Here is a 25,830-nt window from a genome sequence, read left to right as displayed (position 1 = left end):
GAACTCCTTCAAGACTGTAGGAAGACCATTTCAGGGGACTACCTCTTGAAGCTCATCAAGAGAATGCCAAGAGTGTGCAAAGCAGTAATCAAAGCAAAAGGTGGCTACTTTGAAGAACCTAGAATATGACATATTTTCAGTTGCTTCACACTTGTTTGTTCTGTACACTCACCTAAAGAATTATTAGGAACACCATACTAATACGGTGTTGGACCCCCTTTTGCCTTCAGAACTGCCTTAATTCTACGTGGCATTGATTCAACAAGGTGCTGATAGCAGAAATGTTGGCCCATATTGATAGGATAGCATCTTGCAGTTGATGGAGATTTGAGGGATGCACATCCAGGGCATGAAGCTCCCGTTCCACCACATCCCAAAGATGCTCTATTGGGTTGAGATCTGGTGACTGTGGGGCCATTTTAGTACAGTGAACTCATTGTCATGTTCAAGAAACCAATTTGAAATGATTCGAGCTTTGTGACATGGTGCATTATCCTGCTGGAAGTAGCCATTAGAGGATGGATACATGTTCTCATTCTGTTTACGCCAAATTCGGACTCTATCATTTGAATGTCTCAACAGAAATCGAGACTCATCAGACCAGGCAACATTTTTCCAGTCTTCAACAGTCCAATTTTGGTGAGCTCGTGCAAATTGTAGCCTCTTTTTCCTATTTGTAGTGGAGATGAGTGGTACCCGGTGGGGTCTTCTGCTGTTGTAGCCCATTCGCCTCAAGGTTGTGCGTGTTGTGGCTTCACAAATGCTTTGCTGCATACCTCGGTTGTAACGAGTGGTTATTTCAGTCAACGTTGCTCTGAATCAGTCGGCCCATTCTCCTCTGACCTCTAGCATCCACAAGGCATTTTCGCCCACAGGACTGCCGCATACTGGATGTTTTTCCCTTTTCACACCATTCTTTGTAAACCCTAGAAATGGTTGTGCGTGAAAATCCCAGTAACTGAGCAGATTGTGAAATACTCAGACCGGCCCGTCTGGCACCAACAACCATGCCACGCTCAAAATTGCTTAAATCACCTTTCTTTCCCATTCTGACATTCAGTTTGGAGTTCAGGAGATTGTCTTGACCAGGAACACCCCCCTAAATGCATTAAAGCAACTGCCATGTGATTGGTTGTCTAGATAATTGCATTAATGAGAAATAGAACAGGTGTTCCTAATAATTCTTTAGGTGAGTGTATATAATTCCACATGTGTTAATTCATAGTTTTGATGCCTTCATAGTCATGAAAATAAAGAAAACTCTTTGAATGAGAAGGTGTGTCCAAACTTTTGGTCTGTACTGTACGTTAGCAGGTCCACAGCAGTAGATCTCTATCTCACAGCTCAACTTCCCCCTTTGTTATTAAAAGGGTTCTCTGCTTTATTCATATTGATGACCTATCCTCAGAATAGGTCATCTATATCAGACTGGTGGGGGTTCAACACCCCTCGATCAGCTGGTTGAAGAGAAGGCAGAGCTCATGTAAGATCTGCCCTCCCTTCATTGTTTGTCTGCTCACTGTCGATATTGCAGCTGTGAGCAGGTGTAAGTACAAGAAGCCGTTCCATTCACATCAATGGGATGGCTCCTTCCTATACACTTAAATACTACAGAGCTGTCCCATTGAAGTGAATGGGATGGCTTGTAATTACACCTGCTCACTAGTGATGAGCAGCAGGGGTCATATTCGAATTCGCGATATTTCGCGAATATTTTGTAGAATATTCGTCGAATATTCGCGAATTTGAATATTCGTTAGGAGTAGTGTTAATTGCGAATTTTCGCAATGCGAATTTTCGTAATGAGAATTTTCACAATGCGAATTTTCGTAATGAGAATTTTTGCAAAGAGAATTTTCGTAATGAGAATTAATGAGATTGTGAAAACTCAGATCCGACGGTATATTATAACCCCCAGGCATTCCCATGGTGACGGGGACGCTTTTCGGGGAGGAGTGTGCCTAAGTGGAACAACTGTACAGATTTAAAAAAAAAGACGAATATTCTAAAAAACAAATATATTAGTTTTTTTTTATATTCGGAATATTCTAAAGCAAGAATATATAGCACTATAGCGAATATTAGAAAAAAAAAACGAATGTAGAACAATTTTGATAATATACCGTATATGCCTGCGTATAAGACGACTGGGCGTATAAGACGACCCCCAACTTTTACACTGAAAATATAGAGTTTGGGATATACTCGCCGTATAAGACTACCCCTTTTTCAACACACACCAAAGAAAAATTTAAAAAGCATTAGATCTGATTTCAATATGGTAATTTTAATTCAAATAAGTATGACATGCTGTTTGCATGCCATCCCTGCATCCCACCACCATCCCTACGTACCACCGCCATCCCATGGTATCACCACCATCCCTGCATCCCACCACCTTCCTTGTCCTCCCTCCCTGCCTCCCAGACCCTAAACATGTGCCACCTATACCCTAAACATGTTTTTGTTATGTTATTCTTCATATTCACATTCACATATGCACATCTGCGCCGCACTTAGATACGCCGCACGGAGATCTCGCACATGCGCAGGAGTGAGATGCGAGCGGCCGTGCGGATCCCGTGTATCCACGCTCGCAGCATGAAATCTTGCACATGCGTAGGAGCGAGATGCGAGCGGCCGGGAGTATGGCGGTACAAGGAGCATACAAGGTACAGAGCAGGGGGGAGGCATACAAGGTACAGAGCAGGGGGCGGTATACAAGGTACAGCGCAGGGGGGGCATATGCCGTGGGTTACATCGCAGCTCTCAGCTGCTGGGGATACAAGGCAATAGCCCGGGCTCTCTCTGTTGATAATTCGGGCGTCCCGGCACTGCAGCGCCCGCCATACCCGGCGTATAAGAGGACCCCCCACTCTAGAAAATATTTTCTAGGGCTCAAAAGTCGTCTTATACGCCGGTATATACGGTAGTGCTATAACCTTTTTTTTTATAGTTGTCATTTTTTTCCAATCTGAACTTCAGATGAGAAAAAAATTACAACTATTAGACAAAGAAGATTATAGCACTGTATTAGCTAAATTGCTCTATATCCGTTTTTTTTTTGCGAATATTCGCTATATTGCTATATATTCATTTTTTAGAATATTTGTAATATTCTAAAACAAGAATATATAGTGAATTATTATATTACGAAAACTCGCATTGCGAAAATTCGCAATCAACACTACTCCTAAAGTCAAAGATATTGCAGCCTTCTCTTTCGCCCACAAGCTAGAAGCAGGGAGGGATCATGTGTACTGATTTAAAAAAAATCTCGAATATTCGCTATAGTCTTGTTTTAGAATATTACGAATATTCTAAAAAACTAATATATAGCACTATATCGAATATATTTGTTTTTTAGAATATTCGTCTTTTTTTCCATCTGAAGTCATGATTCCTCCCTGCTTAACTTAAGCAGGGACGAATCATAACTTCAGATGGAAAAAAAGACAAATATTCTAAAAAAACTAATTTCTAAATTTCTAAATATTTGCGAATTCTCGAAGTGCCGATATTCGCAATAAAAATTCGCACTATAAAAGCATAACAGCATTTCAAAAATTCTCTGCCTTGTCAACAGATAGAAGGTACAAATTTCAATGTATTCATTTTGCTAACTTTGAAAATATGCAGGTGAAGTGACAATGATTTTATCACTATGAAGCATAATTCACTATGTAGCAAATGTACAGTGTTCATTTTAGGGCGAGGCAAGTGTCTAAACCACTGGGCTATAGCTACAGAGAGCAATGGAAGGATTCTCCTCATCCATGTGATTGAGCATATTAAAAGTACAATGAAGCTAAAATGCAATGCGATGCTGACTAGTGAGAAGAGAAAAGTCAGACATCAGGGTCACACATCACTTGAATTTGTCTCTTTTCTAGGGCTCAAAAAAAGTCTGCAACTTTTAAAGGCTGTTAGGTGTTTTCAATGAAGCTAAAAGTCAATGCGACGCTGACTAGTGAGAAGAGAAAAGTCACTAGGGCTCAATAAAATGTCAATTCTTTTTAAAGACTGATAGGGCTTTGAACCTAAGAACACTGCATGTGAGGCAAACATCTAAACCACTGAGCTATAGCTTCAGTGATGCATGATATATGATATATGATATATGATACTTTCTTTGGTTGTGTGATTTAGCATACAAGAACACAGTATATCTATAACTCATTCTCACTTTGACCCTGACCTATGAAGATGATAAGTCAAACTCAAATGTCAGAGTCAAATATCAAAGTCAGGGTCGGGGGTCAGGGTCAGGAGTCAGGTGTCAGTGTCAGGGTCAAGTGTCAGGGTCAGGTGTCACACTGGCATTATTCTGATACTTGACAAGGATATCTGACCATGTCCTAAAATGAACACTGTATTTGAGTTTGACTTATCATCTTCATAGGTCAGGGTCAAAGTGAGAATGAGTTATAGATATACTGTGTTCTTGTATGCTAAATCACACAACCAAAGAAAGTATACAGCTGAGCTTATAGCTCTGTGCCTGAACTGCTATAAGCTGACATATCATACATTACTCAAGCTATAGCTCAGTGGTTTAGACGCTTGCCTCGCATGAAGTCTGATTGGGTTCAAAACCCCTACTAGTCTTTAAATTTATTTTTTATTTTATTGAGCCCTAGAATAGAGAAAAATTCAAGTCATGTGTGACCCTGATGCTTTTCTCTTCTCACTAGTCAGCGTTGCATTGACTTTTAGCTTCAAAGTCAAAGTCAATGCGACACTGACTGGTGAGAAGAGAAAAGCATCAGGGTCACACATCACTTGAATTTGTCTCTTTTCTAGGGCTCAATAAAATGTCAATTTTTTTTAAAAGACTCATAGGGGGTTTGAACCCAAGAACACTGCATGTGAGACAAGCATTTAAACCACTGAGCTATAGCTTTAGCGATGTATGATATGTCAGCTTATAGCAGTTCATAATAATTATTTACAGTTGGTCACTGGGACCAGAAGTTGTCTTTAGGTTTACATGTGTTACTTTGTGCCTATATATAAAATGTAACGTTTATTTTTTGATAAAACTTCTCTACCTATGACTGACATTTAAAAATTATCAGCTGTGTCTGCAATTTCCGCTTGTTATTGCCTTGTTTTTTTGCAGTGGGGCTGCCTATGGGGCTCTTATTCCTTTCTGCCTAACAGATTCTTCTATTTTCCCATGGTATCTGCCGTGCTGTTATGGGCTCACACTGTTTTCTCACAGTGCATTGCTCCTCTAAGTCTGTGGGTTCCCTCTTATCGCTCCCTATTTGCTCATTCAGGCTGCATGTCTATTGCTTTTGCAGTCACTCACTGTTTAAAACACATGTAGCATTCACACTCTGCCCCCCGACATGTTTCGCCAAACACTTGGCGTCCTCAGGGGTTTTGGGCAGTCTAATCGTGAAGGGGGCGGAAGCAAGCTTTTGAAACCTCCCTGCCAGCGATGTCACAGTATCGCTGGCTACTGTGTGTCTCTTTTGTTACTATGTTAACTTCTCGACCTATCAGTGATGACTTCTTAGGGTTACTGCCTTTTAATCACTCCCATGTACACTGTTGTCCAATCCGTGCGCACCTTTACCTTGCGCATGCGTCAGGACTTATATTCCGTCAGATTATGTGACTTCCAATGCGCCTGTCAAAAGTCACATAATCTGATGGAATATAAATCCTGACGCATGCGCAAGTTAAAGGTGCGCACGGATTGGACAACAGTGTACATGGAAGTGATTAAAAGGCAGTAACCCTAAGAAGTCATCACTGATAGGTCGAGAAGTTAACATAGTAACAAAAGAGACACACAGTAGCCAGCGATACTGTGACATCGCTGGCAGGGAGGTTTCAAAAGCTTGGTTCCGCCCCCTTCACGATTAGACTGCCCAAAACCCCTGAGGACGCCAAGTGTTTGGCGAAACATGTCGGGGGTCAGAGTGTGAATGCTACATGTGTTTTAAACAGCGAGTGACTGCAAAGGCAATAGACATGCAGCCTGAATGAGCAAATAGGGAGTGATAAGAGGGAACCCACAGACTTAGAGGAGCAGTGCACTGTGAGAAAACAGTGTGAGCCCATAACAGCACGGCAGATACCATGGGAAAATAGAAGAATCTGTTAGGCAGAAAGGAATGAGAGCCTCATAGGCAGCCCCACTGCAAAAAAACAAGGCAATAACAAGCGGAAATTGCAGACACAGCTGATAATTTTTAAATGTCAGTCATAGGTAGGGAAGTTTTATCAAAAAATAAACGTTACATTTTATATATAGGCACAAAGTAACACATGTAAACCTAAAGACAACTTCTGGTCCCAGTGACCAACTTTAAATAATTATTATCGCCGTGTCTCAACATGTGGTAACGGGTCAAGTTTGAAAAATTAAGACTTATAGCAGTTCAGACACAGAGCTATAAGCTCAGCTGTAGACTTTCTTTGGTTGTGTGATTTAGCATACAAATACACAATTTATCTATAACTCATTCTCACTTTGACCCTGACCTATGAAAACAATAAGTCAAACTCAGATGTCAGAGTCAAATATCAGGGTCAGGTGTCAGAGTCAGGTGTCAGGATCAGGTGTCAGGTGTCGGTGTCATGTGTCAAACTGGCATTATTCTGATATTTGACAATGATATCTGACCATGTCCTAAAATGAACACTATCTGTAAAGAATAAATCAAGGCAACTGGACTTACTGTAGATTTCTTGAAAACGTTTCACTCATTCTTCCAACGAGCTTTCTCAATTTTGAGTGACTGTACAAGAATTCTCTGGGAATAAATATGTAACTGAATCAACATCTGGTAATTATACCCAGCATGGGGTCAGAGGTCATTATACCCAGCATGGGGTCAAAGGTGTAGATGCCATTATCCTAATTGGAGCCAGTAGGTGATAATAACCTCCCAGAAAAAGGTGTCAAGACAGCATTGTATGTGGCAGACAATAGATGTCTAACCCCCCCCCCCCCCCCCGCCTCTATTCAAGCTTGGCTTCTCCATTTTTACGTAGATGGCCTCCTTCACACCTCGTTTGTACTAATCGGCCTCCTTATCCAAAACACGTACTTGACTGTCTTCAAAGGTGTGACCTGTTTCTTTTAGATGTAAGTACACGGCTGAATCTTGACCAGAGGTTTTGGCTCTTCTATGCTGAGCCATACGCTGATGTAGTTGTTGTTTTGTTTCGCAGATATACAGTTCTGAGCATTCCTCATTGCACTGGACTGCGTACACAATGTTGTCCATCTTGTGTTTAGGCGTTGGGTCTTTTGGGTGAACCAGTTGTTGCCTCAGTGTGTTGCTGGGTTTAAAGCAGACAGGGATGTGATGTTTATTAAAAATCCTTTTGAGTTTCTCAGACACCCCAGCTACATATGGGATAACCATATTCTTGCGTCTGTCATGCTTCTCGCCCTCACTGGTAGTCTTGGTGCTCTTTCTTCTCCTTCCTTCTGTTTTGACAAGGGCCCAATCTGGATACCCACAAGTTTTAAGTGCCCCTCTGAGGTGTTTGAATTCCTTCGCCTTGGCCTCTGTGCTGGTGGGGATTTTCTCTGCCCGGTGGTGTAGAGTCTGGATGACTCCCAGTTTGTGGTCTAGAGGATGGTGGGAATCAAATAGCAGGTACTGGTCTGTGTGTGTTGGTTTTCGATAGACCTCTATTCCCAGCTTCCTTCCCTCTTCCACTGTTATAAGACAGTCCAGAAACGCCAGTTTGTTGTTCTGCATATCTTCCCGCGTGAAATTGATGTTATGATCCACTGAGTTGATGTGGTCGGTGAAAGCCTGTAACTCTTGTTTATGAATTTTAACCCAAGTGTCATCCATATATCTGAACCAATGACTCGGTGTAATTCCCATGAAAGTGGTCAGGGCTTTCCTTTCTACTTCCTCCATATACAGGTTCGCTACAATAGGTGAGAATGGCGATCCCATAGCACAGCCATGTTTTTGCTTGTAGAACTTGTCATTATACTTGAAGTAGGTGGTACTCAGACAAAGGTCCAGTAAGGCACACACTTGGTCTGGGCTAAGTTCTGTTCTGCAGCCTAAGGTGTTGTCTAGTAGCAACTTTTTCCTGACTGTTTCAATTGCCTCTGTAGTGGGTATGCAGGATCATAGGAGACCATTGTTTCTTCTGTCTTCTGTGCCCAATACCAAGTTCTGGATTTTGGTGGTGAAATCCTGAGAGTTCTGTATGTGATGTTGTGTGTTTCCAACCAAGGGCGCTAGGATTCTGGCTAAGTATTTTGACACATTGTAGGTCACAGAGTTGATGCTGCTGACAATTGGCCTGAGAGGAGTCCCATCCTTATGTATCTTAGGAAGTCAATAAATACATGGAGGGGCTTGCCCAGGGTAGAGGCGATGATACATGGCCCGATCAATGAGTTTGTCCTTCTCTAGTTGTTGTAGTAGTTATATAACCTTCTTTTTGTAGCCACTGGTTGGGTCTCGTCTTAGGGCCTCATATGTGTTGTTATCATCCAGGAGTGTGCTAACCCTGGCATCGTAGTCAGATGTATTAAGTACAACCGTGCATCTACCTTTATCCGCAGGCAGGATGGTGATGTTTGTGTCTTTCTTCAGAGATGTAACCGCCTTCCTTTCTTCTCTAGTCAAGTTTGAAGGAGGTGGTTTGGCACTGGCCAGAGCTGCAGACACTTTAAAGCGAAGTTGTTCAGCCTCACCCTGTGGTACTTTGTTGCTGTGGCTGAAATAATATCAACTATTGGTATGGTTCTTGGTGTGATTGCGAAATTCAACCCTTTAGCAAGGACATCCATCTCAGGCTGGGTGAGAACCCGGTCTGAAATATTCTGCACCCATTTCTCTTTGTTTTGCACTGTCCTTGTTTCCTCCTTTCGCCTCCATGTCAGTTCCTCACTGGTATGGCTGTTTGCAGTTCGGGATAACAAAATGCAGGGGGGTTAGACATCAATTGTCTGCCATATACAATGCTGTCTTGACACCTTTTTCTAGGAGGTCATTATCACCTACTGACTCCAATTAGGATAATGGAATCAACACCTTTGACCCATGCTGGGTATAATGACCTCTGACCCCATGCTGGGTATAATTACCAGATGTTGATTCAGTTACATATTTATTCCCAGAGAATTCTTGTACAGTCACTCAGAATTGAGAAAGCTCGTTGGAAGAACGAGTGAAACATTTTCAAGAAATCTACAGTAAGTCCAGTTGCCTTGATTTATTCTTTACAGATATACCAGGACCTGGATAAATGAGAACCTTCACAGACATAAAATGAACACTGTACTCAAATATCAGAGTCAAATATCAAAGTCAGGGTCAGGTGTCAGAGTCAGGTGTCAGGGTCAGGAGTCTGGTGTCAGGGTCGGGAGTCAGGTGTCACACTGGCATTATTCTGGTACTTAACAATGATATCTGACCATGTCCTAAAATTAACACTGTACAAATGAAATAGAGTCAACACCAAATGACAAGTCAGCTTTAACACCTAGTAGTAGTAGGTGGTGGAAATGCTGGACATCCTGTAAAAGTAGCTTCTTCTATATTTATATGCAGACTGATGTAATCGTTCCCTGGAGATGGCCTTTGTCACACTCATATGTTCTATCTGTTTAAACATGTATATATTGTAATTAGAAGCTGCACTGGTAATTGCTGGTATGTATTTAAATTAAATAAGCTCTACAGCTCAATGCATAGTAATGCAGGGGATTACAGATGACTTTAATATGCGTGACATGTTTACTGGCCGAACGCCTCTGCGGTTTATCATGAAGGCAGAGTGGGTAGGAGGGTTCAATTGCCTCTGATTTATCAAGGATCATTAAAATTTTAATATGAGGTTGTGTGAGCAGAAGCTGTCAATACTACCTAAGAATTCTACTTATTTATAACCTTTGGTTATACAGACACTACAACTCCAATCACACCAAGGATTGAAATATTCTTTGGCTAGGATACCTTTTTCTCTGCTCTAGACAAACGCATAGCTTTTCAGTCTAACTTAGTATACCTTGTGTAGTATGCAATTTTTTAAAAAATTAGATTCAGTGGCAGACATGTGTGCATAAGGCCTTATTTAAAAATCCATTACTTAAATGGGTTATCCCATAATTAATGTAAAAAATGAAATCTGATATCATATAGTACATGACAGTCTCTAACAAAGCTAGAACCAGCCCTGTACCTCACATGGACTCAGAGATCTCCCCACAACGGCACCTGAAGGGTTAAAAGTGCAAGGTATCTGCTCTTTAAAACAGCAGACACCCGACCGCCATGGTGCGTTTTTAAATGCCCATCGGAAAAAGGGTTAACTTCCAAGCCTTCACACTGAGATTGGGCTACCAAGTGAGAAGAATATGATTGGGCTGAGAAGCCTGGGTATACCTGGTTTATAGCGATTCGTTACAAATTAATTCGGAACTAATCGAACTCCTTTGCAAACTTCGGCTAGTCGGCCAAATCAAATTTTTCAAAACTTCGCTCATCTCTATTTATTATATATTACTGATATGTTATTCTATTATCATTCATTTATTTTAGAGTGCTGCCAAGGATGAGTGAAACTACATCGACCAACATCTCTGTTGCTCAAGCTAATTCAACAGACAGCATACAGGTTTCTTCCACACGATATTCACGAATGACAGATCCTAGTTTCACCAAGAGGATTTGTTTCTACAAAAGTGGAGACCCAAGGTTCAATGGAATCAAAATGGTTGTCTCCAACCGATCCTTTAAGACATTTGATGCTTTGCTAGACAGCCTCTCCAAGAAAGTTCCTCTACCTTTTGGAGTTAGAAATATAACAACGCCACGTGGAATACACCACATAACCACTCTAGAAGAACTAGCGGATGGTAAATCCTATATTTGCTCCCATCAAAGAAAGATAAAGCCTATTAACCTTGAGCGAGCCAGTAAGAAGCCATTGCTGTGGCAAAGTACCAGGCCAATCAGTGCTCGACGCCGGGTTAGACAGCTTACTCGACATAATGAAGTTGCACCATTTCAAAAAGAAAATACTGTTGTGCTTGGAAGCTCAAAGAACTTTGTGATTTTCAAAAATGGAGATAAAGAGTGCAAACACAGCTTAGTGCTGAACAAGAAGTATATACAAAACTTTGATGTCTTTCTGGATCAAATTTCTGATGTTATGCAATTTCCAGTATACAAACTCTACAGCACTGATGGAAGGAGAGTAAGTAACCTGCCAAGTATTACTTTGTCCCATCAAAGATAACAGCTTTAGATTACTTTCACATAGGATGTAATTTGTAGTAAAAATATCTTAGTTCATAGGGATTTGCTGCAGATTTCAAACTATGCATTGAAAAGGGTCAAATCTACAACATAAGTTGACAAGCTGTGGATTTAAATCTATGAGACAGGTCAATTTACACTGATGATTTTTTCCACAGTGTGTGGATGAGATTTTCTGGTACCACTTTGGTGGTACAAAATACTCTGAATTTACCAAACACAAATCCGTGACAGAAAAATCGACAGCAGAGCTGTCAGGTTCCCAAGTTCCCAGACAAAAAGTTTATTTTGTCAAGCCACGGCCAGCTACTTATGCAGCAAGCCCCTGAGGAGCTGGTGCATTGGATGGGAGTGGTAGTGGCCCTGATGAGGTATTGTGTCAGAGTGTACTCCCTTAGGCCATTGCTCCCTGGGGATTGGTGGTGTGGAAAGGTGGTTTAAAGAGTGAGGCCAGAAGTGAATGTATAAAAGTCTCTCTTTATTTAGTGGAAAATACAACATGTGACACACCCAGCAATGTTAAGCACAAAGTGCAGTTTTGGCACCAGATGAGGTATGGTGGCTGTTTGGATGTCAATTTAATGGCACTTGAAAGCACTTGTGGATATAGGTGTTCACTGTGAGATACAGGCTTGAAGTTATTATGGCCTGGTGGTTGTTCTAAGTGATCAGTGTCTGAGCCATAGTCCCTCAACTGCAGCAGGATCTGTAAAGCAGTTATTTTGCTAATCATTTTGCTGTCTAGGCACACTGAAGCTTCCAGGAAGCAGTGTTCTTGATTCTGATGATCTCTCTAGAGTGATGGTCTCATATAAGTCCCTAGAAGGAGGAGATCTGGCATTTGCTTCCTTCCTCTTTGCTGTCTGGACTCCAACTCCCCCTCATGGGAGAAAGTAGAGCCAGCCCACTTCAACTAAGAGGTAAGGAACAGGGTAGTTAGCTCTGTTCCTGCCAACCATTGCCGACCATTATCTCCTCTTGCTGGAGTGAATATTACAAAACATATAAAATATAATAAAACATTTGCAGATACCCCCGGCTCTGGGGCACTACACTTATTTACCCTTCTATAGATGTTACAGGGGAAATATAGTATCACATTAAATCATTAAAAGTAAAGGCCATTCATGATATACTGTATATTGATGGACTGGGGCTAGTTCTAAAGCTGCTGCTTGTAGAGCTAGGTTCATATTGGAATGTGCCCCACATCTTACACTTGTCATGATTTGCTTGTTTCTGAGTAGCATTATTGATATTTGATCAGTGTTAACAAAGATGATGATCAAAAAGAAAACAAATACACCACCATACTGTCACTGGATTACACTACTATACCATAACTAAATAACACCACCATAAGGTGACTAAATATCTCCATTATACAGTGAATAAATAACTTCACCATACAGTGACTATACCTTTGCAAAATAAAAAAAGACTACAGGAATATACCAACATTACTTCTATGCTGTAAATGAATACTGAGAATGTATACAGTGACCATATAGTAATCTCATAGCAGAGAATAAAAGCCAAGAGAGTAGCAAAGCAACCTCTGTCTCCGTAACTCAGGAGCTACAGAAAAAAACGGTCTGTTTCTGTAACTTCGCCCATCCATTTCGGAGGGTTATTCCAATAACATAAATAAATGCATCCACGCCATTCCAATAAAATGTTCTATTTGTATGTTTTGTCTCTCTTCTTGTTACATTGCAAATAACTGCAGGCATTGTGTTATATATCATGGATCAGCAGCCTCCGGCACTCCAGCTGTTCTGAAACTACAACTCCCAGAATCCTCCTTTCACTTCTATGGGAGTTACAAGAACACACAAGTACTGGTGCATGTTGGGAGTTATAATTTCACAGCAGCTGGAGTGACGATGGTTACTGATCCCTGTTATGTGGGCAAAGTGATAAAAAAAATCCCACATAACTTGTGATTTACCGATTGAAATCCCTACTCACCCTGGGATTAAGATTCCAGAGGGCAGACTGATTCATTCATTGACTGACAGCCTTCCCTGTATAAGCATATCTGGATGAGCTGTCAATCATTCAGTGCCTTGAATTCATAAGCATAGAATTGGTAGGTATTTAAAGGGGTTTCCCAGGACTTACATATAGATGGCCTGTTCTTGGGTTAGGTGATGGTCATCCATATTAAATAAGTGGGGTCGGCACTCCCGTCAATCTTCTGTTTGAAGGGGCTTCTGTGCTCAGATGAGCTCTGAAATAATTGCTTTGTATGCCAAGCACAGTGCCGTGCTTTGTATAGTGGTTGTGCTTTGTGAACTATAGCTTAGTCTTATTCATTTGTATGGTACTGAGTTGCACAAAGACTAAAGTTTGTGACCAATGTACATGACGTGACTGGCCAAGGAAGAGGCTGCAGCACTCTCCAGAGCACCATGGTCCCTTCCAACAGCTGATTGGTAGAGGTGCTGGGAGTCAGACACCCGCTAATCAGGTATTGATTACCTATCCAGAGCATAGACCATTGATATTTAAGTCCTGGAAACCCCCATTAGCAACCCTCAGGTTCAAGAAAAAACTCACACAAAGTGGAGAACGAACAGAACACTTACATGCAATGTCATAGCTAAAGGCTCATGGGCCCTGCTGCAAGAGTTCAGCACAGCCCCCTTGCCAAATTCTTGACCTAACCCCTTCCCTCAAACCAGAGGTGTAACTTGACCAGCATGCACTTTCTATCATACCGGTGTCTTCTAATGTGGCACAAGGGTCTTTTGGCCCCCTGAGACTCCGGGGCCCGCTGCACCCCCTATAGCTGGTGCTCTGCTTATATGGTGACCTCCTTTTCATCCTTTGAGCTGCAGATCTACTAATTCTCTGGATCCTCATCTCAAATCCAAGATGGACGCATAGGTTCTCAGGCTGTGATACACAGTCAGGAACATTTACTAAAGTGTTTACGCCCCTATTGTGGTGAAAATAAAAAAAATGCTAATTATGGCTCCTGGTATAATTGCACAATCATTTGAGACTTTTCATTTTTTCACTTTTTAAAAGTGGCGATAAAAGTGGGTGGGCTTAACGGGAGGGGACATGAACTCCTGCGGCCCACCTTATTTACTATTATTTATTCCAGAGACTGGTGTAAATAATAGATCAAACCTACGCCAGCTATGAGCTATAGATTTCAAATTTTGGAGCATAGACTACCTGGAAATGTGAGGCTTGTGCCCCTTAATAAATTTGGTGCATTCTGCGTTGACAGACTTTACACTAAGACTGAATTTTGTAATGCCAGTCTTAGTATATGTTCCCACCAATGGCCCAAGACACTTCCTACTTGTCCAGCCCGCCTCATGGGTTTGCCAGTCCTGTTCATGTGAGCAGTGCTGGCCAATACTAGGGCAGCAAAAAGTGTCCTAGGCTACCAAACACACCTTGTTTATCAGGCAGTCTGAGACGGGGTGAAGCCATCTTGGATGACAGAAGAGGGTCTTGGGAATCGAGTGATCTGCAGCTGGAGGAGGGCACCAGGTAAGTGTTCTGTTCGTTCCCCAGTTAATGTGAATTTTTTTTTCTTGAAGTTGAGGGTCAATTTAAATCAATAAATGACAAGTAATAATAACTAATTTCTCACTACACTGTATATATCAATCTGCCCAGCTCCTCCAGCTCTATGACATGTCTGCAGATATGGTAGAAGGTTCAGCATAAGAGATTCTTGTTAGTCATCCATCATGGTTTATAAGCTGTAATGATTCTAGACTTCTGCTCACTTTTCTAACAAGACTACTTTTTGGGCTTTAATCTTCAGATTCTTAGCACCCATGCTCTCCTGCTGAGTTCTGGTACAATAGTTGCAGCTGGACGGGAACCTTTTAAGCCAGGAAATTATGAATCTGAGAGGGAATTTCTACCTGCTAAATTACCTGGGATATCCCATCGCGTATTTCCTAAATCAAGATCAAAGCAAGAAATGAAAAGCCGTGAGTAAAATAAATCTAGCAAACCTCCCTAACCATTCACTATCAATTCTCATTTACTGTTTGACATCACTCACCTAATCAGATCAGATGAACTGGCTCTTTGGCAATTATACATAGCCGAGTACGTCTCTGTTATCAGATTGAAAGCGTACCAAGAAACTGTCAGGTAAACTGCTACAACAATGTAGAGGTACTGTAGCATAGCTGAGTTTGTCACTGCAGAAGAGTCCACTTGTTACTTAAAGGATTTTCCAGGCTCCTGACATTGATATCTGGTCGGTGAGGGTCCAACACCACCACCAATCAGCTGTTCCATTCAACCTCTGGTGGTGGAACTAGAACTTCGAATGGAGAAGGAAGCAGACAGCGCCATTCAAAATGTAGTGGCCATGTTGGGATACTGCAGCACAGCTCCCATTTAAGTGAATCGGAGCTCAGCTACAGTTATCTGACACGACAACTAAACTTCTACAATATCACAATATTTTTATGTTGTAAGGCATGTAAAGCCTACTAGGATGTGTCCAAAAGAAATATGTAACTCTAAAACACGTATGTTGCATCTATCATTTCTTTATGGATATGCTGAATGCTCAAACCACAGGCACCAATGAAAGCCTTGTTCTGTGCAAAATCACTTTATACACTCATATAGAAAGATATATTATTTTTAGGTTTAGTGGAATTCGATCAGCATTCCAGGATAAATTTGATTCGCCGCGAAGCCGAATTTCCTTGTGCTTTGTGGTAGCAAATCGATTTAATCTGAAATAGTGTAAAAAAAATAAAAATAAATCATACTTACCTGCTCCATTTGCTCGCGATGGATCGGGAGCCGCCATATTGATTGAAGATCTCGTCCGAAATCCCATGCATGACGACGTCATCTCAGGCCATGCGAGATTTTGCGCAAGAACTTCAAGCAAGATAATGGCGAGCAAATGGAGGTGGTAAGTATGATAAAAAAAAATTCTGTTAATTTTACACTGTACTGTTACTCTCAGATGCCGCAATCATGGATGAAAGAGTCATCTGAGCGGTACAATTATGGGGAGTGGCACTATTGCAGCTTCCTGTCATTGCATCCGCTACATACAAGTAATTCGGCACAAAGCGATTTTTTTGTAAAATTCAGCGAAGCAGCCGAATCTAATTCTCCAAAACTTTCTCTACTAAATATAAACACAAGGCTCGAACTCAGTAGGACACATGTAGTAATGCTCTAATCACAATTCTTTGCATAATTAATATTTTTTGCAAAGAAAAAAAACTAAAAAACTGCACATTCTGTAAAAGTGGCTGAGGCTTAGCGGAAGTCTTCATCAGCCAGACACATTTACATTAAGTAAATTGGCATAAATGGCATAACTAAATCTAGGCCAGCTCATAGCTTGTGTAGATTTCAGTTTGTGGTGTATGGACAGCACAAGATGCAACAAATTATTTAAAGGGCCACTAAACCCAAAATCCAAACAAAGAAAAAAGAACAACTGACAAAACTTTCTTTTATTTTCTTTTGTTTCCTAAGATATCACAGATGCAGACTATGAAAAATACTGTAGACATGCAGTGCGTTGTTGCATCCACTCTCCTTCCCTTTCCCCTTCTGATGCTAGTGCATGTGAGCCTAGAAGTTTAGAAGGAGGTGGCTGGGTTTAATCTGGATAACTTTTGTGTACACAGTGAGCATGGCCACTGTGCAGCACCACCATCTAGTGGTGCTGCAGGTTAATTACAGCTGGTGAATGGGATGGATCAGGTTTAATTACACTGCTCCACCACTGCAATGACTGCTAGCAGGTGAACAGTGAAGTGAATGTAGCACTCATATGAGCACCATGGTCTCTTCAAACAGCTGATCAGCGAGTATGCAGACCACTGCCTATCTGATATAGAAGACCTTCCTAGAGAATAGGTCATCAGTATGGGAAAACTGTACAATCCATTTAAGCCCTGCCTCTCTCCAGAACTTCCTGTTGGATGCATATGTATGTGCGTAACGTCATACACACGTATCTAGATGTTCTGTAGATGAATACTAAAGAGGACTGGGGGAAGGAAAAAGTTCTTTGTTTGCTTAAGGCATCAGTTTGGAGAGTACTTTGTAGACATAACTGTGCGCGCACTATGAATTAACTGTATTTGTTATTATTTATATTTTTTCAGGGTTTAGTATCCCTCTAACCCCTTAAGGACCCTGCCATATTTCACCTTAAAGACCCGGCCATTTTTTGCAAATCTGACATGTGTCACTTTGCGTGGTGATAACTTTTTGCGTGGTGATAACGCTTTTACTTATCCAGGCCATTCTGAAACTGTTTTCTCGTCACGTATTGTACTTCATGACAGTGGTAAAATTGAGTAAAAAAAATGTATTTTTATTTATAAAAAAATTCCAAATTTACCAAAAATGTGGAAAAATTTGCAAATTTCCAAATTTCAATTTCATACTTTTATAATAGATAGTAATACCTCTAAAAATAGTTATTACTTAACATTCCCCATATGTCTACTTCATGTTTGGATCATTTTGTGAATGCCATTTTATTTTTTGGGGACGTTAGAAGGCTTAGAAGTTTAGAAGCAAATCTTACAATTTTTCAGAAAATTTCTAAAACCCACTTTTCCAGGACCAGTTCCGGTCTGAAGTCACATTGTGAGGCTTACATAATCGAAACCACCCAAAAAATTACCCAATTTTACAAACTACACCTCTCAAAGTATTCAAAACTGATTTTAGAAACTTTGTTAACCCTTTAGGTGTTCCACAAGAATTAATGGAAAATAGAGATACATTTTAAAAATTTCACATTTGTGGCAGATTTCCCACCTGAATCAATTTTTTCCAGTTACAAAGCAAGGGTTAATAGCCAAACAAAACTCCATATTTATGGCCCTGATTCTGTAGTTTACAGAAACACCCCATATGTGGTCATAAACTGCTGTACGGGCACACGGCAGGGCGCAGAAGGAAAGGAATGCCATACGGTTTTTGGAAGGCAGATTTTGCTGGACTGTTTTTTTGACACCATATCCCATTTGAAGCCCCCCTGATGCGCCCCTAGAGTAGAAACTCCAAAAAAGTGACCCCATTTTAAAAACTACACCCCTCAAGGTATACAAAACAAATTTTACAAACTTTGTTAACCCTTTAGGTGTTCCACAAGAATTAATGGAAAATAGAGATGAAATTTCAGAATTTCACTTTTTTGGCAGATATTCCATTTTAATCCATTTTTTCAAGTTACAAAGCAAGGGTTAACAGCCAAACAAAACTCAAGATTTATGGCCCTGATTCTGTACTTTACAGAAAAACCCCATATGTGGTTGTAAACTGCTGTACGGGCACACGGCATTGCGCAGAAGGAAAGGAACGCCATATGGTTTTTTGGAAAGCAGATTTCACTGGGATAATTTTAAGCTGCCATGTCAAATTTGAAGACCCCCTGATGCACCCCTAGAGTAGAAACTCCAAAAAAGTTATGCCATTTTAGAAACTAGACCCCTCAAGGTATAAAACACTGATTTTACAAACTTTGTTAACCATTTAGGTGTTCCACAAGAATAATAGAAAATAGAGATGAAATTTCAGAATTTCACTTTTTTGGCAGATTTTCCATTTTAATAAATTTTTTTCAGTTACAAAGCAAGGGTTAACAGCAAAACAAAACTCAATATTTATGGCCCTTATTCTGTAGTTTACAGAAACACCCCATATGTGGTCATAAACTGCTGTACGGGCACACGGCATTGCGCAGAGGCAAAGGAACGCCATACGGTTTTTGGAAGGCAGATTTTGCTGGACTGGTTTTTTGACACCATGTCCCATTTGAAGCCCCCCTGATGCACCCCTAGAGTAGAAACTCCAAAAACTTTACCCCATTTTGGACACTACTGGATAAGGTGGCAGTTTTACTGGTACTATTTTAGGGTACATATGATTTTTGGCTGCTCTATATTACACTTTTTGTGAGGCAAGGTAACAAGAAATAGCTGTTTTGGCACCGTTTTTATTTTTAGTTATTTACAACATTCATCTGACAGGTTAGATCATGTGGTATTTTTATAGAGCAGGTTGTCACGGACGTGATAATACCAAATATGACTACTTTTTTGGTTGTTTGTTTTAGTTTTACATAACCAAGCATTATTGAAAAAACTGATTTTTTTGTGTCTCCACATTCTGAAAGCCGTAGTTTTATTTATTTATTGGGCGACTGTCTTGTGTAGGGGCTCATTTTTTTCGGGATGAGATGACGGTTTGATTGGTACTATTATAGGGTGCATATGGCTTTTTGATTGCTTGCCATTACACTTTTTGTGATGTAAGGTGACAAAAAATATGGCTTTTTTACAACGTTTTTATTTTTTATGGTATTTAGCTGAGGGGTTGGGTCATGTGATATTTTTAAAGGGCAGGTTATTACGGACGTGGTGATACCTAATATGTCTACTTTTTTTATTTACGTAAGTTTGACACAATGATTTCATTTTTGAAACAAAAAAAATCATGTTTTAGTGTCTCCATAGTCTGAGAGCCATAGTTTTTTCAGTTTTTGGGCGATTATCTTAGGTAGGGTAAGATTTTTGCGGGATGAGATGACTGTTTGATTGGCACTATTTTGGGGTGCGGATGACTTTTTGATCGCTTGCTATTACACTTCTTGTGATGTAAGATGACAAAAAATTGCTTTTTTTACACCATTCTTATTTTTATCTTTTTACGGTATTTACCTGACGGGTTAGGTCATGTAATATTCTTATAGAGCAGGCTATTATGGATGCGGCGATACCTAATATATCTACTTTTTTTTATTTATTTAAGTTTTACACAATAATATCATTTTTGAAACAAAAAAAAAATCATATTTTAGTGTCTCCATATTCTGAGAGCCATAGTCTTTTCAGTTTTTGGGCGATTATCTTAAGTAGGGTATGATTTTTGCGGGATGAGATGACGGTTTGATTGGCACTATTTTGGGGTGCATATGACTTTTTGATCACTTGCTATTACACTTTTTGTGATGTAAGGTGACAAAAAATTGCTTTTTTTTTACACAGTTTTCATATTATTTTTTTTACGGTGTTCATCTGAGGGGTTAGGTAATGTGATATTTTTTTAGAGCAGGTTCTTACAGACGCGGTGATACCTAATATGTATACTTTTTTTTACACAATAACAGCATTTTTAAAACCCAAAAAAATGATGTTTTAGTGTCTCCATATTCTGAGCCATAGATTTTTTCTTTTTTGGGCGATTGGCTTAGGTAGGAGCTCATTTTTGCGGGATAAGGTGACGGTTAGATTGGTACTATTTTGGCGGGCATACGCCTTTTTGATCGCTTGGTGTTGTACTTTTAGTGATGTAAGGTGACAAAAAAATTGTTTATTTGTGTGTTCATCTGAGCGGTTAGGTCATGTGATATGTTTATAGAGCCAGTCGATATGGATGCGGCGATACCTAATATGTCTACTTTTCTTTTTTTCCCTATTTTTTTACACTTTTTTTTTAACTTTATTTGCGGAAAAATTACTTTTTTTTTTTTTTACTTGAAACTTAAAAATTTTTTTGGGGGGGGGACTTTCTTTTTTTCACTTTTTTTTTTGTCCCACTTTGGGACTTCAACTTAATAATAAATCTACCCCAATGTACCTAACTAATCCTAGAACCTTATCCATAAAAAAAACTCTCCTAATACCTGGTTCAGCTACACTCCCTTTCAGCAGGCTTAATTTCTCACAATACTGCATCCTACTGAATTCCCCCCAGACTATCCAGTGCCACCAGCCATGAACATTTTCTATTTTATCCTACATACACCGCTTTCACTTTAAGTGTAACTGTTGTTTCAGTTTATTTTAATATAGTTTAGGGACAGGGATGTTAAACATTTTTGTAATATACTTCAATAAGGAAAGTTATTTATTTGTACTAGAAAACAGGGTGCAAAGATTCTTCTAAGCAAAGTTGTAATGGAGCATTGTTAAGGAGAGTCTGTCTTCAGTGTCCTACTATGCATTGAAAATGCCTGTGGTTAACAAGTCAAAATGGATGGGTGATGGGTAGTGATAGAGCACATGTACTGGGGTAGCGGCAAGAGGGAGGATGTAAGCCTCTGTATGTTACATACAGGTGTCTTCAGCACTTAGTAGAACTGGTAGGGAGTTCAAAGGTCACCTTCTGGACCACAGCTAGTGAACGCCCAAACTGCTACCCGTCTTCCAAAACCACTCAGGATAGTAAGAAACTAAGGGTGCCAGAGTCCCCCCGTGAGGCTGGACGGAGTTTGCTTCTAGGGGCCCTTACTAGTGGGCAATTACTGTAGGCACACTAATGGCAGACCTACAAAATGACCAGGGAGATACAAAGGTAAGTCAGAAAACAGGATGACAGCAGCCAAAGGTGCAGTAAACATTAAATCACACATATCCTTGAGGAAGTTCTCATGGCAATTATTCTCATAACATTACTCTGCAGTGAATGAGTCTAAAGGGTTAACTTGTGTCTGAATGAGTCTAAAGGCTGGAGTTGGACTCTAGTCTATCAGATGCAATGTAGCTGAAAATAGTGATGTCATGTGATTTACCAATCAGCTGCTAAATCCTGTCTTTTAAAAGGGCTGGACAAGGGCAGAATGTCTAATGAAAATCCATCAGCAGCTGCTCAATAAGATATATAGACAAATCCAGGACAACTGCAGGAGGGATGCAATTATAGCTAGTGTAGAAGTTGCAGTCACCCCCAGGTACCGGTGCCTGAGGAGCTCCAAAGGTCCCTTGGACACATAGGACAACAACAGATTATAAATGGCACATGGTAAGTGGGGTCCAGGAGCTTCAAGTTATGCTTCTGAGCTGCAGCTTAAGTTACTGCAAGAAAATATTAGCCATGTGGTACAGTCTATATAGTATATATCATAATCATATGATTTTATGATTGCTCCATTTTTTTATATATTAACATATCTTTAACATTTCTGATACCATAAATTTATATAGTATGAAATATCTTTTTGCTTGTTATCATTATTATGTCTTCAATTTCTCAGTAATGACAGTAGAATCTTTAGCATGAGCATATTTTCTCCATGCAGTTCTCTTTTAATTAGACTTATTTATACTTTGTTTCACTTAACCTGATTCTCATTTTTTTTCTTTTTTCTTTTCCTTTCCTGCCTGCTTCTACACACTGTCTTCACCTGGAAATACATACTCTACTCCTCATTTAACTACTCATCTATTCTTGCCTTCATGGATTTTATTTAAACATTACAAGTGAAAGCTAATGAATCTCTTTTCACAAGTCCTAATCATCAAGAGCATATTCATGAATCATCCAATGTTTGTACTACTGATGATAATTTTGTAGATTTTTCCCATATTCCTGACAATGAAATACATCTGACACAACAGTGGCCACAATCTGGAGAAGAACTTCCAGTAATTTCTCCCGGGGACAACATTGAAAAAACTGTTCATCTTAATTCTGATGGCACTATGACCGTAGAGATGAAGGTTTGCTTCAAAATAACAGAGGATGAAACAATTAATTGGTCGACTACAGTAAGTCGAGCTGAACTTTCTCATAACATGAAAACATTAAATCCAGAAGTTAAAGCAATAAGTGCTACAACTTCTCCTATAAGGGCAAGTAGCATAAACTGCAAATCCAGTGATGAAGGCATAAAGAGAATGGAAATTAAACAGCATAGTCATATTGAAAAACTCACCAATCAGCTACAAGATAATGATATTAATACTAACAAATGTAGAACATCTTCCACAAGAACGGAGAAGTCTACTTTCTACCGGCCTCCAACACCAGGGATTAGAAAAGGTCAAGAGAGAAAGTTATCAGTCAGAAGGGCATCGGAGGATACCCTCCAGGAAACTATGACACAAATATCCGTTTTCCATGAAATTGAAAATAGAACTAATGCACATGGAAATGAGTCAGAGGATAAGTGTAGTAAACAGGAACTGGCATTGACTGTAAATGCTGATTCCAAGTCAAGAGAAGCTAGCCTGAAACAAAATGAAATAGATCAATCAAATGAAGAAAACTTTGGGGTATTAGAGACAAATCACATGGAGCTGTTACACAAGAATACAATGTATGAAAAAGGGCTGAGGAAATGTGAAAAAAGTAATTATATGGCCTTTACAGGAACATCTAAGATAGACAGACCACATTCGGCAGGAAAACAAAAGTTCTATCAAGAGCAATTTAAATTTAAAGAAATCAAGAGGTCTATGAGTACCTCAATTGCTGTCTCTGAGCAATCTAAATTACAAGAGGAAATAAAACACACAAATATTAAATTTAGTCATGGACAATGTTTGGATATGATAACTCGAGAAAATGAAGTAGAACAAATTGTGGATGTTCCCAATGGAAGGTTTTCAAAGGATGTTCTTAGCACAATAGACTACACATCAACCATTTCCTCAGAGAAATCTGAAAAGAGTTCTGAAAATGACACTGGTATTAGCAATAATAACCATTCTACCACATCATTTTTGGGACCAAAGAAAAAAAATAGGAAGAATCTGAATAATCCAAGAAAACATTTACAGACCAATATTCAAAAATATGATACAGCCTGTGTGGATTCTCCTCAAGTAGAACAGGGAATATCCTGTGGAGAAGCAAGCGTTACAGCAAAAAATATTATGTTTGAAAATATATTTTCTTCTCACATTCATCCATGTCCAAATGAATCTGAATTAAGTACACCTCGAAAATTAAAGGGCAATAAGCAAATGGCAAAAGTGAAACCAAGATCTCTGAAAACAAATAATGAAGTTATACATAATAGTAATCAAAACACTGAAGATGGAGAAGACAAGAAATGTAATGTTGTTGAGCTTATTTCCAGAAAAAACACAGCAGACTACTATAGCAACACCATGACCTCAAATGAAACAGTAATTTATGACAATCCTGAAAAACAGTGTTCTTTAGCAGAAAGCAAACCTGTGCCAGAAGAAATAATGCCTAAAAATAATACAAGATCTAAAAGATCAAACAAAACATCAAAGAAGCAAAAAAGCCCAAAGAAGAAAAAAAGTAGTATAGCAAATGAAAGTAAAACCACAAATGGTTCAGATAGCGTAGTTTCGGAAACAAGTAACTCTCCTATTCTCCAGAATGCACTTGAAAGCTATGTTCAAAGCTGGTTAATGAATATATTTCCAAATCTTACCTTTCCTGTTCTTCAACCCCTTTTGTCTACCAAGTTAGAAGATGACATTACAAATTCTGTCAGTTTTAATAATGGCTCATGTACTCCGCCATATGTAGAAATCAAGAATACAGTAAAGGGTGAAATATGTGGAAATGCTAATGGTTTCCAGTGCCACAACAAACCTGGATGTGAAGGAGATCACATTGAGTATACAGGTTTAAGTAGCGAAAAAGAGATACCTGTCCAACAAGTCCAGCCTTTTGATGAAGATGTCTCATCATTAATGGAAAAAAGTAAACATTTGGCAGAATTATTTGCACAACAGTTTAATGATTTTGGATGCCATGCCTTTCCTGAAGTTAGTAAAAGTGAGGCGGTAACTATGGGTATGACAGGCTATGAGCCCCTAAAAAAAGCAAGTATTGATGCTGCAGTTCAGGTGGAAAATAATAACTCACAGTATATAAAATGTGGTTTCATGGAGGAAATATTAGCAGAACAATTTGGAATGTCCCCCAAAAACATTTCAATGCCTAAAACTAGAAGATTGGAAAAGTCTTTTAGTCTTCCAAATTCTCCATCCAGACCAGAGTCTTCATCATCTCTGATTCTGCTAGCTTGGTTGATAGTGTTACATATAAAGCAGAACATGTCCCATAGTGTAGAAAATGTACCCAATGAGTCTAACAACAGTTCAGCAATACTTACACTGCTTCAGTCTTTGAAAAAAATAGCTGTAACAGAAAAAGCAGATGACTTGAAGACTATTGTTCTACATTTACAAGAGTCAGCAATGAGATCACTGACAAGTGTACCATGTGTAAGAGAACCAACACCTATCCACAAATTCCCATTAATTCAACCAAATAGTACAGAAAGTACTACTGAATATATTAGTGAATATAATCATAACCTTTTAAGTATTAAGGAAACATGGGAAACATCTGATGCATTGAAAAGTGAAGTTCTGATTGATGACATAGATGACTTTCGGTTTTTTGCAACTCAACCTTACAGAGAGCTCTCTGGTGAATACAGTCAAAATGAAAATGATAAAAGGTTGGAAGAACATAGCCTCTCAGGATATCAACACACATTGCAAAATGCAGCTGCTTTTCTAGAAAGAGTAGAACAAATACCAAATAATAACCATAAGTTTGAGGAACATCCATTCGATCTGTCACCAAGCTATTTACCTTCATTGATGTCCAATTATAATGTTCATCACACTGTGCCAACAAACCCTGTTTCTTCCCCCAACATTTCAAGAGTAAAAATGATGGTGCAAGAAATGGAGCAAAAAAGATATTCTTCTCAAAATTGTGAACAAAAGTGTTTGCAAAGTCCAATTTCTTCTGATTGGTCAGATTACAGACAAGAGAGTGAAGAAAGTTTTGGTGATAACGTTAGAGCATC

The 25,830-nt window shown here is 39.5% G+C and overlaps 1 protein-coding gene across 1 annotated transcript in view; it reads left to right on the top strand.

Annotated features, from left to right (window-relative positions):
• RP1 (RP1 axonemal microtubule associated) overlaps window positions 1-25,830 on the top strand; it is a 595,469-nt gene that overhangs the window by 43,166 nt on the left and 526,473 nt on the right. The window contains exons 2-3 of the mRNA XM_040433131.1: window positions 10,542-11,199; window positions 15,055-15,226. Of these exons, the coding sequence (XP_040289065.1) occupies window positions 10,555-11,199; window positions 15,055-15,226 (817 nt within the window). The 5' untranslated portion in view covers window positions 10,542-10,554. The remainder of the gene's footprint in view (window positions 1-10,541; window positions 11,200-15,054; window positions 15,227-25,830) is intronic.

This window comes from Bufo bufo, chromosome 5 (genome assembly GCF_905171765.1).
Source record: "Bufo bufo chromosome 5, aBufBuf1.1, whole genome shotgun sequence".
NCBI lineage: Eukaryota > Metazoa > Chordata > Amphibia > Anura > Bufonidae > Bufo > Bufo bufo.
This window is presented reverse-complemented; position numbering and strand designations above follow the sequence as displayed.